A 17,694-nucleotide genomic window follows, 5' to 3' on the forward strand; every position below is an offset into this window, starting at 1 on the left:
GCACATAATCAATTGTACATACCGGAATATCTTCCTGGATAAGATCGATCAACTTTTGGATGAGAGGACTCTGATCGGTGATGGCCTGACTGTGTACGAGACGATGAGACCTCTGGCTTACAGCATGCTCGCAGACCTCATTCACCACGTCCGTGAGCATTTGACTCGCGATCAGATCAAGCGGACCATTGAAGTGTACACTAAGAATCTTCACGATGATCTGCCTGGGACGAGTTTCCAAACAATGAGCGCCAAACTTCTCTTGAACATGGCGGAAAAGATATCGAAACTGGATGATAAGCGAGAGGCTCGGTACTTCTTGCTAATGATCTTGGACGCGATTGGCGACAAACTAGCCGCTATGAACTATCAGTTTCCTAATATTGTGAAGCTTCACAAGGCCTATCAAGCAACCAAGAAAGAGGAGCCAGCGCCAGAGAAATATCTTGCTGACAAGGATCATCCCCCGGAATGGGATGAAATTGATATTTTCTCGGCATCCCCTCTCAAGACATCGAATCCTCGAGACCGTGTACATGACCCGGTGGCCGAAAATATCTTTCTTTTTAAGAATTTGATCAATGGATTGAAAAACATCTTCCATCAGCTCAAGAACTGTAACCCGGATCATGTCCAGATTGATCCCGCGAATGTTCCGATAAACTGGTCCGAGGTGTCATATGGTTACAATGCTGAGGAAGTACGCGTTATCAAGAAGCTTTTCCATGAGGGTGCTCGAGTGTTCAGATACTATGGTGTGACCCAGCCAGAGCCGGAGATAAATTCCTCTTCTCCTTTCGATTCTCTCACTAGCCAGTATACGGCTCCCATGCCGCGCGAGGAGAAGGAGCTTCTGGAAAGCTTCGGGACGGTCTTCCACTGCATTGATACAGCCACTTTTCACGAAGTGTTTCATACTGAGATCCCTTACCTGTTTGATCTCATGCTTGAACATGGCGCCTTGTTGCACCTGCCCCAGTTCTTCTTCGCCAGCGAAGCAACCTCTCCTGCATTTTCTGGAATGGTCTTGCAGTATCTCATGGATCGGATTCACGAAGTCGGCACCCCAGATATGGCTAAAGCTCGGATCCTTTTGAGGATGTTCAAACTGTCATTCATGGCCGTGACCCTCTTCTCAGCCCAGAACGAACAGGTGCTCCATCCACATGTCTCGAAGATTGTCCCCAGTAAGGTGAACTTTCAGTGACCGCCGAAGAGCCCATGAACTATATTTCCTTCTGCTGCGTTCTCTGTTCCGGAGCATTGGTGGGGGCCGTTTTGAGCTTTTGTACAAAGAAATTCTGCCTCTACTGGAAATGCTTCTTGAGACCTTCAATAACTTGCTGCTTGCCGCACGAAAGCCGCAAGAACGGGACCTCTACGTCGAACTTACACTGACAGTTCCTGCTCGTCTCAGTCATCTCCTTCCGCATCTGAGCTACCTTATGCGCCCCATCGTTGTAGCGCTGCGCGCAGAGTCTGACCTTGTAGGCCAGGGATTGCGAACGCTGGAGCTTTGTGTCGATAATCTTACGGCTGACTACCTTGACCCAATCATGGCTCCTATTATGGATGAGCTGATGACGGCGCTTTTCGATCATCTCCGACCCCATCCTTACAACCATTTTCACGCACACACGACCATGCGTATCCTTGGAAAGCTTGGAGGAAGAAACAGGAAGTTCTTGAACCACCCTCCCAACCTCACTTTCGAACAATACGCCGACGATGCTCCTAGTTTCGACATCAAGCTCATTGGGCCTAGTGAGAAGCGGCCATTCCCAATTGGTATTGGAATTGACCTCGCCATTGCTAAATTGATGGAAGTTTCAAAGCATCAATCGGACGGTTATTATAAGCAGCAGGCATTCCATTTGATCTCGTCTCAGCTCAAACTGTACATTGGGTATGAGAATATGCCCGATGACATGGCTTCTCTTCTCCGCCTACACGCGAATGATCTCTTTGAGAGTAAGACTTCTGCGATGGCTGATATTCTCGAAAAGTCAGAGCGGTCGAGCTCGATTCCTAAGAAGCTTGCTCAGGAAGGGACTTTGAAAAAGCTTCTCAAGGCTTCCATCTTTGCGACCACATTGCCCGCTCTCAAGCAAATTGCTACTGCCTTTGTAGCCGACGTATGCAAGCACTTTGCTATGGTGGAAGTTGGACGGTCCCTTGCGCAAGCTAGACATACGCGAAAGCCGTTTGATGTTTCCTGTGGCGAAGGCTCAGTGTACCTTGACTCACGTATTCTCGCTGAAGCCGTTGTTGAATCGTTATCTTCAGACAATGTCGACGTCCGTGATGCCGCCAAGGTTGCTCTACAGGTTCTTAAAGATGCTGCTGTCACAATATTCGGATCCCCAGAACGTGTGACGAAGCTGCCCTTTTTCCAGCACCTTGGTCGAGTATTCTGTCACAGCTGCCATAGCGAAGAATGGTTCACCAAAGCAGGAGGGAGCCGTGGTATTCATCTATATGCCACTGAGCTGGACCTCGGTGATTCCTGGCTTTACGAAAAACAAGCTGAATTCGTGAGGGCGTTGACATATGTCATCAAGGATACCCCGCCAGACCTTCCAGCCAGCACACGCGTGAGAGCCCAGGACACCCTAGACTTGATCCTGCGAAGGTGCTGTAAGAACATGACCAAAGAGGATCTTAAGAATGAAAAGAGCCGTCTCTACTCGCTATGCGGCTTCTTCGTCTATGAGCTCTCGCATATGAACAAACATGTTCGCGAGGCTTCTCGACGTAGCTTCTCCACCATTGCTGAAGTTCTGAGCTGCGAGGTTCATGAACTTATATTACCAGTGAAGGATCGCCTTTTGCAATCAATCTTCAACAAGCCCCTCCGCGCCTTGCCGTTCCCAACGCAGATTGGGTTTATCGACGCCATTACCTTCTGCCTAAGCCTGCGCAATGACATTGTCACCTTCAACGACCCGCTCAACCGCCTAATGCTCGAATCTCTCGCCTTGGCTGATGCAGATGATGACAATCTAGCGAGTAAACCGAACGAGTTCAAAAACGCCGAGATGATTGTGAACTTACGTGTTGCTTGCCTTCGGCTTTTGTCTATGGCTATGAGCTTCCCAGAATTTGCGAACACTCCTCAGAATACGAGTCGTGCTCGCATCATCTCCGTTTTTTTCAAGTCACTTTATGTGCGGTCTCCTGATGTGATTGACGCGGCCAATGCGGGTTTGAGAGACGTCCTAACTCAAACTAACAAGCTGCCCAAAGATTTGCTTCAGAACGGGTTGCGCCCAATTCTCATGAACCTGCAAGATCCGAAGCGGCTGAGTGTCGCTGGTCTTGACGGATTGGCTAGGCTTCTGACCTTGCTTACCAACTACTTCAAAGTTGAGATAGGAGCTCGTTTACTGGACCACATGAAGGTTATTGCCGATGATGCGATCCTTCAAAAAGTTTCCTTTAGCCTTGTTGAGCAAAGCCCTCCTATGAAGATCGTAGCTGCAATATTTAACATTTTCCACCTCCTCCCTCCGGCTGCTACATCTTTCATGGAACATCTTGTGAACAAGGTATTGGACTTGGAGGATAAACTTCGCAGGACTTCGAGCAGCCCTTTCCGAAAGCCGATGGTCAAGTATCTCAATCGATATGCCAAGGAAACCCTCGCCTTCTTTTACGCTAGGTTCAGAGATGAGCGGTTTGGACGATTCTTTGGCCAGGTACTTGCTGATTCGGAAAGTGACGCGCTTCGCTCCGCAGTAGTTGCAGACACGGATGGCTTCATGAACGCTGCTTTCGGACAGGAGCAGACAGACGGCAAGAATACTGCCGCTATCAATGGTATCTACGCAGTGCATGCCATATCCTCTTACCCTTCAACCCGAAACTGGCTGGTGTCTCATGCGGACCTGAGAACTAAAGTCCTAGCGTCTGCGCGAGATCTCCAGCGGAAGCTGCGTGGTGACAAGCTTCTCCCGAGCGAGCGTTTGCGGGTCGAGCAAGCAGAAGACCAGGTTATGGATATCGTCACCGTTTACCTGTCCGAGTCAATGCAGGATCTCGATTTCCTATTCGAGGTTGTTGATGGGTTGTCCGCAGGCGATCTCAAGCGGAGTATTGCTTTCCCGAAGTTCATCTATCGTCATATCATAACCAACGAGTCTATTGACTATCGGCGTTCTGTGATTATGCGATGCCTTGATCTTTATGGTCAGCGCTCATGTTCCCAGAAAATGAAGACCTACGCATTCCGCCATCTGGTCAACCCAATCTTCGCAATGGATGTCCAATTGACATGGAACAGTTCTCCTGATGGTCCAAAATTGATGGATAAGAGTATGACCGAATTTATCCAGAACCGCTTATGGAAGCCACAGGTCGCAGATCTGAGTGAGGAGTCCAGCCAAGCGGGCGTCGACCATTCTCGTATGGAGCTTCTGCAACTGTCTGCGTTGTTGATCAAGTATCACCACGCCACTGTGCAGGATTCGCGGAAGGACATCATCAAGTTTGCTTGGAACTACATTCGCCTAGAAGACATCATCAACAAGTACGGTGCCTATGTCCTCATCAGTTATTTCATCGCGCATTATGAGACTCCCATGAAGATTGTTGTGCAGGTGTATGTGGCACTCCTGCGAGCTCACCAAAACGAGGGCAAAGCTCTTGTGACCCAGGCGCTGGATGTTCTTGCCCCTGTTCTACCTACCAGGATACTTGCAGCAGCAAACAACGCCCAATCCCAAGACTCACGGTACCCGCTGTGGGCTAAGTGGCCCCGTCGTATTCTTGCCGAGGAGACCGCGAATCTGCAGCAGGTCATGAGTATCTTCCAGTTCCTCGTGCGCCAACCCGACCTGTTTTATGAGTCCCGAGAGCACTTCGTGCCTCTTATCGTCCCTTCTTTGATCAAAATTGCCTCTCCTGCGAGCAGCCCGTCGCACGATAGCAAGAGGCTTGCGCTTAACCTGATCAGTTTGATTTGGACCTGGGAAGAAAAGCGAGTAAAGAACAGTTCTGGTCTTACCCAGAATGGTCTGACTGAGTCGCCGAACTCAAAGAAACGCAAGCTTGATGACGCTCAAGGAACTTCTTCCCCCTCGCCGGCTATTGCACCTCCCGGGTCTCGTGAGCGCTCCGAATACATGGTTCCTCCTGACCTACGTGCGGCTTTGACAAAGTACCTTATTACCTTCATCACCACGTCGAGCGATAGGTTCCAGGTGCCGGCCGCCCGGTTCCGCGAACTTCCGTCCTCAAAGCAGCAAGGCCCTGTTCACACGAGCGAGATGCAAAAGAAAGCTGTGGGATTACTCCGTAATCTGATGTCGCCGGCTTACTGGGGTGATCTGAACATTGAGCTCTACCAGAAAGTCATCGAGCCAATTCTCACACAAGACCGTGGAGATAGGCCCATTGAGAAGTATGTGACGCCGATAGTGAACGCTTTGCAGGTTATTCGCATCATACTTGCTTCAAAGCCGGACGACTGGGTCGCTGCCCGCGTTCCGGCTATCCAGAAGCTCTTTGAGAAGCCCCTCCGTTCGGACAACCCCGAGGTTCAAGACTCTCTTCACGGCCTTGAGACAGATATGGATGTCGAACCCAAGCTTCCTCCTCCTGTCCAGCGGGTTCTATGTGCCCTCCCAGATGACCAGCCAGATGATGAAGACGCAATGGATGTCGAGAACTCACCTTCAGAGTTCGTTGCATATCTCTCTGCGATCGCGACTGAGACTCTGTCGGCCAACAACTATATCTCCAGTTTGAATATTCTTTGGTCACTTTCCAAGAGCAGACCAGCCGAAATGGATGCTCATATCCCCCAAGTCATGAAAGTATTCTCTCAGAAACTGGCCAAAGAGCATGTTCTTGGCGCAGCCACCAATAATGGCCAGAATGGAGCTAAGCCAGAGGGCGCACCGGATCCGCAGGAGTACGAAATCGGCATAGACCTTATCTTTAAGTCGATTGAGTTGGTTTCTGCACGCATGTCTCACCTGGGTGAACAGCGTCGGCCATTTTTGAGTGTTCTTGCCCAGCTTGTCGAGCGTTCGCAGAACGAAAGCCTTTGCACGAAGGTCCTTGATATGGTTGAGACTTGGATTTTCAAGTCCACTGAATCATGGCCTACATTGAAAGAGAAGACCGCTGTGCTCCATAAGATGCTGCTCTTCGAGCACCGTCAGAGTCCGGAGATGCTCCATAAGTTTCTTGACCTTGTCATTCGGATTTACGAGGACTCGAAAATCACCAGGACTGAGTTGACGGTCAGACTTGAGCATGCATTCTTGATTGGCACAAGAGCTAAGGACGTGGAGATGCGCAATCGCTTCATGACCATCTTTGATCGAAGTCTGACCCGCTTGGCGAGCTCCCGCTTGAGTTACGTCTTAACTTGCCAGAATTGGGACACTCTCTCGGACTCTTTCTGGCTCGCGCAGGCGTCACACTTGATTCTGGGCTGTGTGGATATGACAGCCCCGGCTCGTCTCCACCCCGACGACTTCACCATGTATCCTCTATCATTCCTATTCGGTAACGCCGAGAAGGACCCGCGTCGGGCAGAAGTTATGGTTGATAATCAGCTCGAAAGCATTCATTGCCGACCGCAAGAGGTTTCTTGGTGAAATTGCTGAAGTCAAGGCTCGTGATCTTATTGAACCACTTACCCAACTCCAGCATACTGATCCTAATACGACGTACAAGCTATGGACTGCGCTGTTCCCAATTTTCTGGTCGACCCTATCCCGGGAAGATCGCAGTGACCTGGAGAAGGGGATGGTCAGTCTCGTTACCCGCGAGTACCACCAGCGACAGGTAGATAAGCGACCGAATGTCGTCCAGGCTTTGCTTGAAGGTGTCGTTCGCGCAAGCCCCCGTTTCAAGATCCCGCCGCACGTTCTGAAATACCTTAGCCGTACTTTCGATGCTTGGTATACCGCTACTGCGTACTTGGAGGAATCGGCCATCAACCCAATCATTGACACGCCGACAGTCCGTGAGAGTAATCTCGACGCGCTGGTGGAAGTTTATGCTGGCCTGCAAGAAGATGACTTCTTCTATGGCACTTGGCGAAGGAGATGCAAATTCGTAGAAACTAATGCTGCCCTCTCTTACGAGCAGCAAGGTATGTGGGACAAAGCGCAGCAACTCTATGAAAATGCCCAGATCAAAGCTCGTTCCGGCGCCATGCCTTTCTCACAAGGCGAATATTACCTATGGGAGGATCATTGGCTCATCTGTGCTCAGAAGCTACAGCAATGGGATATTCTCAGCGACTTTGCTAAACATGAGAATCTGAATGATCTCCTCCTAGAAGCTGCTTGGCGAAACATAGAAAACTGGCAGAGTGAGAATAACCGAGAACAGCTCGAGTCTCTTGTGAAGTCTGTCTCCGACGCCCCGACCCCAAGACGAACTTTCTTCCAGGCGTTTATGGCTCTTTTGCAGTTCCACAACAAGAAAGAGAACATCCAGGAGTTCAATGGTGTTTGCGATGAGTCAATTCAGCTGTCGATCCGCAAGTGGCTGCAACTGCCGAAGAACATAACAAATGCCCATATCCCCATTCTCCAGCACTTCCAACTCTTGGTTGAGCTGCATGACGCGAGCCACATCTGTTCCAGCCTCTCACAGACCAATGAGCGTAACCTTGACACCAAGTCTGCGGAGTTGAAGCTATTACTCGGAACCTGGCGAGACCGTCTCCCCAATTTGTGGGATGATATTAATGCTTGGCAGGACCTGGTTACGTGGCGACAGCATATCTTTCAACTCATCAACGCGACGTACCTTGGCCTGCTACCTCCCCAGACTAACAATGTTGCCAGCAACTCCTATGCCTACCGTGGGTACCATGAAACAGCCTGGATCATCAATCGCTTTGCCCATGTCTCCCGCAAACACCAAATGCCCGATGTTTGTATTGCCCAGCTCAGCCGCATATACACGCTTCCAAACATCGAAATCCAAGAGGCGTTCTTGAAGTTGCGTGAACAAGCCAAATGCCACTACCAGAATCCCAAGGAACTCAATAGTGGTCTGGATGTGATCAACAACACGAACCTCAACTACTTCGGTGCGCAGCAAAAGGCCGAATTTTACACGCTCAAGGGCATGTTCCTCGCAAAGTTGAACCATGTCAACGAGGCCAATGAAGCATTTGGTGTTGCTCTTTATTACGATTTGAGGTTGGCTAAAGCGTGGTCTGAATGGGGTCAGTACAGCGACCAGAGATTCAAGAACGATCCCAGCGATTATGAGCTCGCCAGCAACGCTGTCAGCTGTTACCTGGAGGCTGCTGGCCTTTACAAGAATTCTAAGTCCAGAAAGCTACTCAGTCGGATTCTTTGGTTGCTTAGCTTGGATAATGATGAGGGAGCAGTCGCAACTGCCTTCGAGAACTTCAAAGGCGACACACCTGTTTGGTATTGGATCACCTTTATCCCTCAGCTACTTACAAGCCTATCCCACCGTGAGGCGCGCCTGTGCAAAGCTGTTTTGGTCAAGATTGCGAAGCTGTACCCTCAGGCTCTGTTTTTCTTGCTGCGTACCAACCGTGAAGATATGCTTAATATCAAGAAACAGCATGACCAGAAGCAAGAGAAGCTAGCCCGTGCCCGGGCGCAAGCCTCACCGCAAAATAAGCCTACGCCAGCAGTGAATGGGACGCAAGCTGCTAACGTGGCACCCGCCGCTCAAACACAGGCTTCTCCCAGTCGCCCAGCTGGCCAGCAGTCTGTACAGAATCAACCCCAGGGCCAGTCTCAGCCCCAAGGTCCAGGTCAAGGTCAGCCTCAGTCTCAGCAGCAAGGGCAATCTCAGGGCCATGTCAACGGTCAAAGTCCTGTTCAGAAACCTACTCTGCCCCCTGGGCATACCCAAGGCGCTTCTCAAAACCAGGTTCCACAACAACAGCAGCCGCAACAACCGCAAGGGCAGCAGAATCTCCAGGTACCTGGACAGCAACCTCAGCCTGCACAGCAGAATCCAGCCGCTGGAGCGGAGCCGGAAAAGGAACCACTGAAGAAACCTTGGGAGTACTCTGACGAGATCATGTCTGGCCTTAAGACCGCGTTTCCCTTGCTCGCTTTGTCAATGGAGACTATGGTGGATCAAATCCACAAGAATTTCAAGTGCCCGCCCGATGAGGATGCGTACCGCCTGATCGTGGCGCTGTTGAACGATGGTCTGGCTTATGTTGGCCGCATGCCTGGCTCGTACGCCCAGGACTTCAAGCTGCCTGCGGCGACGGAAGCTAACATAACCCGCTTCGCTGAGACCATCCTTCCCGCTCATATTCGGAAATCTTTTGAGGCCGACTTTGTCGTCAGGAAGCCAACCATGTACGAATACATTCAGAAACTCCGACGCTGGCGGGACAAGTTCGAGGAAAAACTCGATCGACGACCCCAGATTCAGTTCTTGGAAACCTACTCCCCGCACCTCAGTGAATTCCGCTTCCTCAAGTTTGATGAGGTTGAGATCCCAGGTCAGTATCTACAGCACAAGGACAAGAACCAGGACTTCATTCGCATCGATCGCTTCTTGCCTGACATAGATTTGGTCCGCGGCATTGGTGTCTGCCACCGTCGGCTGAAGATTCGCGGTCACGACGGCAGTGTTCATCCTTTTGCTGTCCAACATCCTGCCGCTCGACACTGCCGGCGCGAGGAGCGAATTCTGCAATTGTTCCGCATCTTCAATGGAGTGTTGGGCAAGCGCAAGGAGAGTCGTCGGCGAAACCTCAATTTCCACCTGCCTCTCATGGTTCCTTTGGCTCCTCATATCCGCTTGGTTCGCGACGACCCTTCGTATATCTCCATGCAAGGGATCTACGAGGATTACTGCCGACGAATTGGCATCAACAAGGACGAGCCTGTCCTTTTCACAATGGAGAAGATGAGGGCTTTGGCAGAGACAAAACAAAATGTAAGTGCATTGCTGACACTGATTTCAACGGCAACTGATGATTCTAGCGTACCACCGAACAGCAGCAGGTTCTCAGAACCGAAATGCTCACGGCTATCCAAGAAAAATGGGTTCCTCCGACGATGGTGCTGGACTACTTCCAGAAGATCTATCCAAACTTCTCGGACTTCTGGCTTTTCCGACGCCAGTTCGCTTATCAATATGCGGCTCTTGCATTCATGACCTATATGATGCACATGGGCAACCGGTACCCTAACAAAATCATGATCTCACGCTCGACTGGTGACATCTGGGGCTCTGAACTCATTCCCATTATCAACCCGAACAAGGCGTTCTTCTTTAACCCGGAGCAGGTGCCTTTCCGCCTTACACCAAACATCCAGACGCTCATGGGACCAATTGCCACAGAAGGTCTCTTTGCCTGCGCAATCATGGCCATTGCTCGCTGCTTGACAGAGCCACGCCATGAGCTCGAACAACAGCTCAGCATCTTTGTGCGCGATGAGATGATGTTCTGGGCTACCACGCACCACCGCGACCGTGTCCTCACTGCCCAGCAACTCCGGGACCTGGTTTACAATAATAGCGATATCATCGTCAACCGAGCCGTCAGTCTCGCAAGTCCACCCGAGGGCAACTTGCCCGCGAACCAGACTACCATCGATCTCATTTCAAAGGCTGTAAACCCACAGCACCTAGCCAGTGGCGACGCACTTTGGATGCCGTATCTTTAAGCATGTCTCTGTCTGTTCTCCTCTCCATTGTTCAGTTGGCGTTTTTCTTGGGTCAGGAATGGGCTTGCGGCGCAGGGTATTGTTACAGGGGTTACCCAAATGTTTACTTGGTTTTCTAGCGAGGCGCTTTGGGGCATGTTATGGTGCAATGTTTACTCGCCTTTTACATGTTTTCGTATTTCCTTGCGCGCTATTTCTGAGCTCGTCTGCTTTTGATATGTATGGTTTAGCTGAATAATCATAATATCGATTGATTTGGATATGCTGCTCTAATCGTAGAAGTACATATCGATGCCCAGTGGAACGCCAGTACAAAACGTAAAGAAATCATACATGTCATACCAACGAAGGCTTGGGCTTCTTCTTGATACCTAGGGTATTAGCCAGAGGCTTCTTCGCCTTCTTGACCCGTGTGAAGGATGGAGGTGGCGCTGATATTGTTGCCTGCTCCGGCGTCGACTCGTCCTCCACCAATCTCTTCACCTTCTCTCCCGTCGTCGTCATAAACGCCTTCCGCGCAGCTTCTTCATCCTCCCTCTGAGCCTTCAACGCCGCCTCGTCCACCTGTTCCTGTACATGCGCAAGCGCCGCTTCGTCACCCAGTGCCTCACTCCGCTCAATTCTCGCATTTCTCGTCCTGATCTCGTCCAATGCATCCGCAATTGCCATCTCCCTTTTCGAATCCAGCATCTTCTCCTCCAACTCTGCCATTTTATCTCGCTCAAGCTGCTCCTGCTCTTCGTTCTCCTCCCTCTCTAAGCGATCCAAAACCTCCTGCTCGGTCTCCTCATGATTATCCGCTTTCGAGTCCCGCCAGGGCTCGAAGTTCCTCTTCGCTCCCTTCTCTGCCCTGTAGTCCATATTCTTCGGATCCGTAAGGAACGTGATCTCCCCGCTGCATCGCGTACATCTGATGTAGAAGCGGTAAATCGGAATCGAGAAGTATTTCTCCTCCGTTGTTTCCTTACGCGCGTTGAATTTTCGGCCCTTATAGATGTATTCGCCGCATTGGGTGCATTTCATGCTGAAGGGGGCCATTAGGCGCACGGTTATTACCTTGGGGCCTGAAGAGCGGAGGTGCTTCGGCGTGCGGGTTATCGCCGACGGGTCGAAGTCGGGGGGGTAGTATTTCGTCCTTGGGGTGTGAGTGAGATATTCCCTCAGGGTTATATGACACACTTACAAGACTTTTCGTTCAGACATGTTTGCAGTGTTGGCGCAAAAGGTTCTGCTGGTGTGAGGATCTAAAGAGCTAGAGAAACGATGGGCCTAATGGGTCTTGCGATATCTCCCTATCTCAAGGTCACGTGGAGTGGCGAGAAGCATGTATAGGGCGGAGTGATAAGGGAACCTTGTTCTCACTGAAACAACTGAACATCACTTATTTAACTATCATGGGCCATAGCTATGGGACTAATCAATGATAGTACGCGTCCATCTTCTTTATTGCCTTGTAAAGGGTAGGATTAAGTTAACCATGATGTGTTGGCATAAATTCAAAAAGAGCTTCGTCACGTGCCACTATCCGAAAAAAGCAGTGACAAAGACCGCGGGGAACCAACGTTGACGACCGATAACACCGAAGAGCCTGGTGATAGTCTGACTGCAGCAATCAACCTGATTCCCTCCTTCTGCTGCCAGCGAAGTTATTTTGTAGGGCTGTGCCTCTCATTCTAGTTCCAACTTCCCAACACCATTTACGTTTGGAAGCTCTATTGTTTACACGCCTCGCGCTCGCCCATGCCGCTCAGCCTCTAGAACCTCGCCAATCGCCAACTCGTTCAATCCAGGTAGGCACTGGCAATGGAGAATTACCTGCGTGTCTGGCGACAGCAGGCGAAAGTTCGTGGCCAGTATGATGCCGCCGTATTCATTGGAGACAAAGTCCTTGCGTTGACAAGTGAGCTCTTCTCGCGTTTGCACCCCGGCAACCGATTAACTTCGATGCATAGACAGTGACGAAGATGCCCTTTGGCTGGCCGAAGTACATTTTTCGAACAACAACTACACGCGAGCTCTTGCCATCCTCTCCCGTCAAGACCTCATATCGCGGAGCACCGCCTGCCGCTATCTTGCCGCGCATTGCTACATCAAACAAGGCCAGTACGAGCAGGCCCTGACCGTGCTAGGCGACCAGAACCCAACCCATCTAATCCGCAGCAACAAAAGCCGCCGCAAAATTCAGCACCTCAATGGGCATAGTCGAATAACACTCCGCAATGCCAAGTCACGCTATGAAGATCGAGACCGTGAAGATGCTGGGAACATTCGATATGAGGCGGGCATGTGCTACCTTCGAGGGCTCTGTTTCGCCAAGCAGAATGCATTCGATAGAGCGCGCGACTGCTACAAGGATGCGGTGCGGATTGATGTGCAGTGTTTCGAAGCTTTTGACCAGCTCATGAAAAACTCGCTCATGTCGCCTGCGGAAGAACTTGAATTTCTTGAGTCGCTGGACTTTGACTCCATAACAGGTGCCGACGCGCCAATCTCGCAAGAAGCGGCCGACTTTACGAGAATGCTGTACACCACTCGTTTATCGAAATACTCCTCTCCAGCGGTGCTTACCGATGCCACTGAAACGTTATCCACTCACTACAAACTGGCCGAGAATCCGGACATTCTCCTGTCTCGCGCGGAAGCTCTATATACCCAGTGTCGGTTTGCGGAAGCGCTAGAGTTAACTTCATCGATTCTTTCCACGTCCCGTTCCTCCTTATCAGCCCAGACGACCGCAGGCCAAAACCACCTCGGTCACTCCCCCACTGTATATCCTCTACATTTGGCCTGTCTATATGAAACGGGGGCAACAAATGCACTGTTTCTCCTGTCTCATACGTTGGCAGATCACTCACCTGAGGAATCATATACCTACTTAGCCATTGGGGTTTACTACCTATCAGTCGCAAAAATTGCAGAAGCACGGCGTTTCTTTTCCAAAGCGTCTTTGCTGGATCCACATTCCGCACCCGCCTGGATCGGGTTTGCTCACACTTTTGCAGCGGAAGGAGAACATGATCAGGCCATTGCCGCATACAGTACGGCTGCGCGACTATTCCAAGGCAGCCATTTGCCTCAGTTGTTTCTTGGCATGCAGCACCTTGCGTTGAACAATATGTCTCTTGCCCAAGAGTATCTGTGTGCTGCGTATGCGATGTCCACGGGAACAGCCACCGGCACAGTTCCGTCAATACCCTCGTTGCCGTCGTCCGAGATGTCGCCCCTGGGCGGAGATCCGCTGGTGTTGAACGAGCTCGGTGTTGTGCTCTACCACCAGAATCACTTGGAGGGCGCGGTGGATTTATTCCGCCAGGCGCTCGGCCTTGCGACATCTCTTCGATGCGAGCCAGGCGCCTGGGTTGCGACCCGATCTAATCTCGGTCATGCATTGCGTCGTTTAGGTCGATACTCTGCGGCATTGGATGAATTTGACGAGTGCCTACGAATCGGGTCTAGTGGTGCAAGTCTTGGGTATAGCCCGTTCCTTGGTGGAAGCGGAGGCAATGCCTCTGGAGTGGCGTCAGCCGGCGTAAGTGGCTACGAGGAACGTGGGCTGATTGGGTCATTGTATACTGCACGAGGGCTTGTTCTTTTGGAGATGAACCGCACTCTTGACGCTGTCACAACCCTCCACGAGGCGGTGCGTGTGTTGGGGGCCAGTGGGGGTGGTGACGCTGCTGGTGGGGCGGGCGTCGCTGGGACCCTCCTTTCACGGGCGTTGGAGATCTGGGCCTTGGAAACTCGCGAAACAGAAGCCGGGCTGTCAGAAGACGGCAATCGGGCCGCTAAAAGCTCGACGCGATCGCGCGACAAGGGCAAAAGCCGGGCTGCTCGACGGCGAATAGCCGCGGACGACTCATACGCAGAACAGTGGATTGACGAGGTAACGGGTGGCGTCCCAACTGGCCTTGACTCTACGAACACTGTCGATGAGACCATTGAAATGGAGCTGGATCAAGACGCAGAGCGGCTCCTGCGTGATTCCGTTGAGCATATTCGTGGAGGGCTTCGTGGACGTCGCGAGCACATCCATCAACCGCTCAGCAGCCCAGAAGTGGAGGCCCAGCAGGCACAGCCACGAAGTCGAGGGACGAGGACAGCACGTTCATACCAGGCGCGATCTTGAGTATTCATTCTATGGAGTCTTGGTCTGAACTTGGGCGTTGGTCGGGCGTTTGGCCTGCTTTTGCATCCGGATTTGGGGCATGGATGGCGTAAATAGCAACAAACAATAGACGATAATATGCTTTGCTTCACCTGCGCATACCTCGTGTTCTCGTACTTAAAGACAAGTAGGAGCTTAGTATACACTACTGAGTAGCTAAAGCCAAGGCAGCAGAGCACTCAAGTGGACACAGGGACTATTTTAACAAAGTGCTGATCCTGAGCAGTGGCCCCGAAGTTTCAACCTGGAACTCAGTTGTCTCTGGTCCCCACAGACCCTTCCTCGGATCCACAGATTAACAAGCGGCATCTGAATGCCTCGATACTATTGGCCTGAAACCGAGATCGGCCTGAGCCGCGCGACTGCGTCTCCTTAATTTTCGTGCTAAGTCTCTGGCTGGCGTCATCGGCACTTCTTCTCTCAACCCCAAACGGCAAGACTGTTGTGGCTGCCGCGCAAACACGATATTGTGGCGTCATTATTTTGCCTATACTTGCTACAATTCGTTCAGAGCAACTGGAACCGCAGGAACTGACCCACGAGTGACCCAGGGTTTGAAAGGATCAAGGAGGGAGTCAGAAAAAGGGACAGGCACGCAGACGGTTAGATCGTCGTGATTGTCATTGCGCTCCCCTGGACTTTTTAGAGCGATGGCAGACTCATTTGGAGGAGGAGAGACGATGCGCCCAGGAAGGGTTGGCCACGGCCAATGGTGTTTTGTTCAAAATGAGGAAGCTACGCCTCTACGATCTTTACGTCCAGCGCAGGTGTCAATAGGTGTGTTATTCGCGTCCCCATTCCCTTTTGCTTTCCCCCGTCCTGTCCATCATGCGACTGTCACTGTACTTACAACTAGACATATTACTGATGTTCATCTTAACCTTTTAGCTTCACAATGTTCCCTCGCTCTTACTGGCTGAACGGTGGCCTGTCGGCCTTATACTCTCTCTGCATCTTCAACTTCGCCGCCAGCATTGTTCTTTGGTTTACCGTCAACTCAGACCGAAATTACATCCATCCTATTCTCAGCCAATTGATACCCGCTGGGCATTGCGCGTGCGAAACGGCGGCGGTTTTCGAATGTAGCACTTGCTTGACCTGCTCGCATCAGGACCCCATCTTACAGATCGACGAAAACGAAACGGAATTGTGGGAGTTTGAGTACAGCCGAGACGCCTTCAATGTCGGACTGAGCCGCAGCCAGTGCGCCGCTTCGTTCCCGGGCCTCTTCGAGGACGTTAGTCGTGCTGCAACTTACTGGCGCACGCAGGGAGGATTGTCTTCTGATGACCTTGACGCCATCCCCATTAATCAGGGCATGGGCCGCGCGAGAATAACGCAGGGAGAGTTGTATGTAATATCTGTCCGAGCGCGTGGCGAGGACCACCGGAGGAAATTACTTGCTGCATTGAGTGCGATGCACCGAGCCCTTGTAGCAGATTCCAACCGCTTGGCCCGGCCAGAAATAGAATTTGTCTTCTCGATCGAGGATAAGCTCGTCGACGTCACCAGTTCGGAGCACCCAGTGTGGGTACTCGCCCGAACAGCAGATGAAGAAGCTGCGTGGCTAATGCCCGATTTTGGATACTGGGCTTGGGACCACCTGCAGGCATCGATCGGCCCATACGACCAGGTTGTCGAGCAGGCCGCGGAGTATGACAATATACCTTGGGAGGACAAAAAACACCAGCTTGTGTGGCGGGGGAAACCGAGTTTTGCACCGAAGTTACGACGAGCACTTATGGATGCGACGCGTGACCAGCCATGGGCGGATGTTCAGGCTGTAGACTGGCAAGAGCAGGACAAGTCAAATGTTCTGAAGATGGAGGACCACTGCAAATATATGTTCATTGCGCATGTAGAAGGTATGCCTCCGGTTCACTTGCCCTATTTCATCAATCGTGAGGCCAAGCTGACGCTGGATTTGCCGTACGCAGGACGGTCATACTCAGCATCTCTCAAGTACCGGCAAGCATGCCGGTCGGTTATCGTCGTGCATCAATTACAGTATATCCAACATCATCACTATTTACTTATCCCGTCCGGCCCGCAACAGAACTACGTCGAGGTCGCCCGCGACTTCAGCGACTTAGCCGATGCCCTCATGCCGTTGCTGGACGATCCAGTGCGCGCCGAGACCATTGCGAACAATAGCGTCCGAACATTTCGGCAGCGATATTTGACGCCCGCGGCTGAGGCGTGCTATTGGCGGGCGCTATGGGACGAATATGGGAATATTTTCAATAGCTCACAGGCCCAAACAGGGGAAGAGGGAAAAAGAAGACCAGGGCTCCGTTACGAATCATTCATACTGCAGGGCAGCGATGATATGCTTGAGTTTCATTCATAGAATAGAGTAAACAAGACTATTACAGCTTACAGGAGTACAAGCGATGACATTCTAGGCGTTCAGGTCCGGTGACAATCAAGCGTTCTCACTTCAAGCGATATGGCAGCCCTAGGTACTTGTCGATGGTGTAGTTCATACAAGTCTCTATGACTTGGCCCACTTACTCGCTCCACAGTCCCAACCCTCTCCAATACAGCCTGCAATTACAAGCTTTCTGGGTGGGCTCCAGCCACTGAAATTACAGAGCTTGCTCACAAAGCATCAACACTTACCCCTCCGCTGTCTTATCATCCTCGCGTTCCGCACACTGTCAACTTCTCTGGGTTCCCTGAGCATCAGGCAAACTTCTATGACTCAAATCACCCGATTAGCGAAACTCGAGCTGCAACTACGGATGGACTGTGTAAGAATAACCCGCCTAACACTCTCTTGTACGAGTTGAAAGAAGCTGTCCTCCAAATCAGGAAATAGCCTATATATGCCACTGGCTTCGCCATAGAACATGAGAAACACGGCCGCACAGATTCCCAAGT

The 17,694-nt window shown here is 51.3% G+C and overlaps 3 protein-coding genes and 1 pseudogene across 4 annotated transcripts, besides 2 other annotated features; 3 read left to right on the plus strand and 1 right to left on the minus strand.

The window, feature by feature from the left end:
* Window positions 1-1,229: part of a sequence feature (contig 1.193 655..8744(1)) that runs on past the window's edge.
* On the plus strand, window positions 363-10,904 carry ANIA_08000 (annotated as a pseudogene). The gene is made up of 3 exons: window positions 363-6,596; window positions 6,661-9,912; window positions 9,960-10,904. Coding segments are annotated over exons 1-3 (10,431 nt in total).
* Window positions 1,230-17,694: part of a sequence feature (contig 1.138 895..39791(1)) that runs on past the window's edge.
* ANIA_08001 (mRNA splicing protein YJU2) lies at window positions 10,958-11,849 on the minus strand (the record flags this gene model as incomplete). Its single annotated transcript, XM_676178.2, has 2 exons — window positions 10,958-11,781; window positions 11,830-11,849. The coding sequence occupies 2 exons, from the start codon at window positions 11,847-11,849 to the stop codon at window positions 10,983-10,985; spliced, it is 819 nt and encodes a 272-aa protein (XP_681270.1). The 3' UTR covers window positions 10,958-10,982.
* Window positions 12,450-14,772, plus strand: ANIA_08002 (anaphase promoting complex subunit CDC16; the record flags this gene model as incomplete). The annotated part of the gene is made up of 2 exons (XM_676179.1): window positions 12,450-12,546; window positions 12,599-14,772. 2 exons carry the CDS (start codon window positions 12,450-12,452, stop codon window positions 14,770-14,772), a joined length of 2,271 nt encoding a protein of 756 aa, XP_681271.1.
* Window positions 15,707-17,161, plus strand: ANIA_08003 (uncharacterized protein; the record flags this gene model as incomplete). Its single annotated transcript, XM_676180.1, has 1 exon — window positions 15,707-17,161. The coding sequence occupies one exon, from the start codon at window positions 15,707-15,709 to the stop codon at window positions 17,159-17,161; it is 1,455 nt and encodes a 484-aa protein (XP_681272.1).

Source organism: Aspergillus nidulans, chromosome II, assembly GCF_000011425.1.
Source record: "Aspergillus nidulans FGSC A4 chromosome II".
Classification (NCBI taxonomy): domain Eukaryota; kingdom Fungi; phylum Ascomycota; class Eurotiomycetes; order Eurotiales; family Aspergillaceae; genus Aspergillus; species Aspergillus nidulans.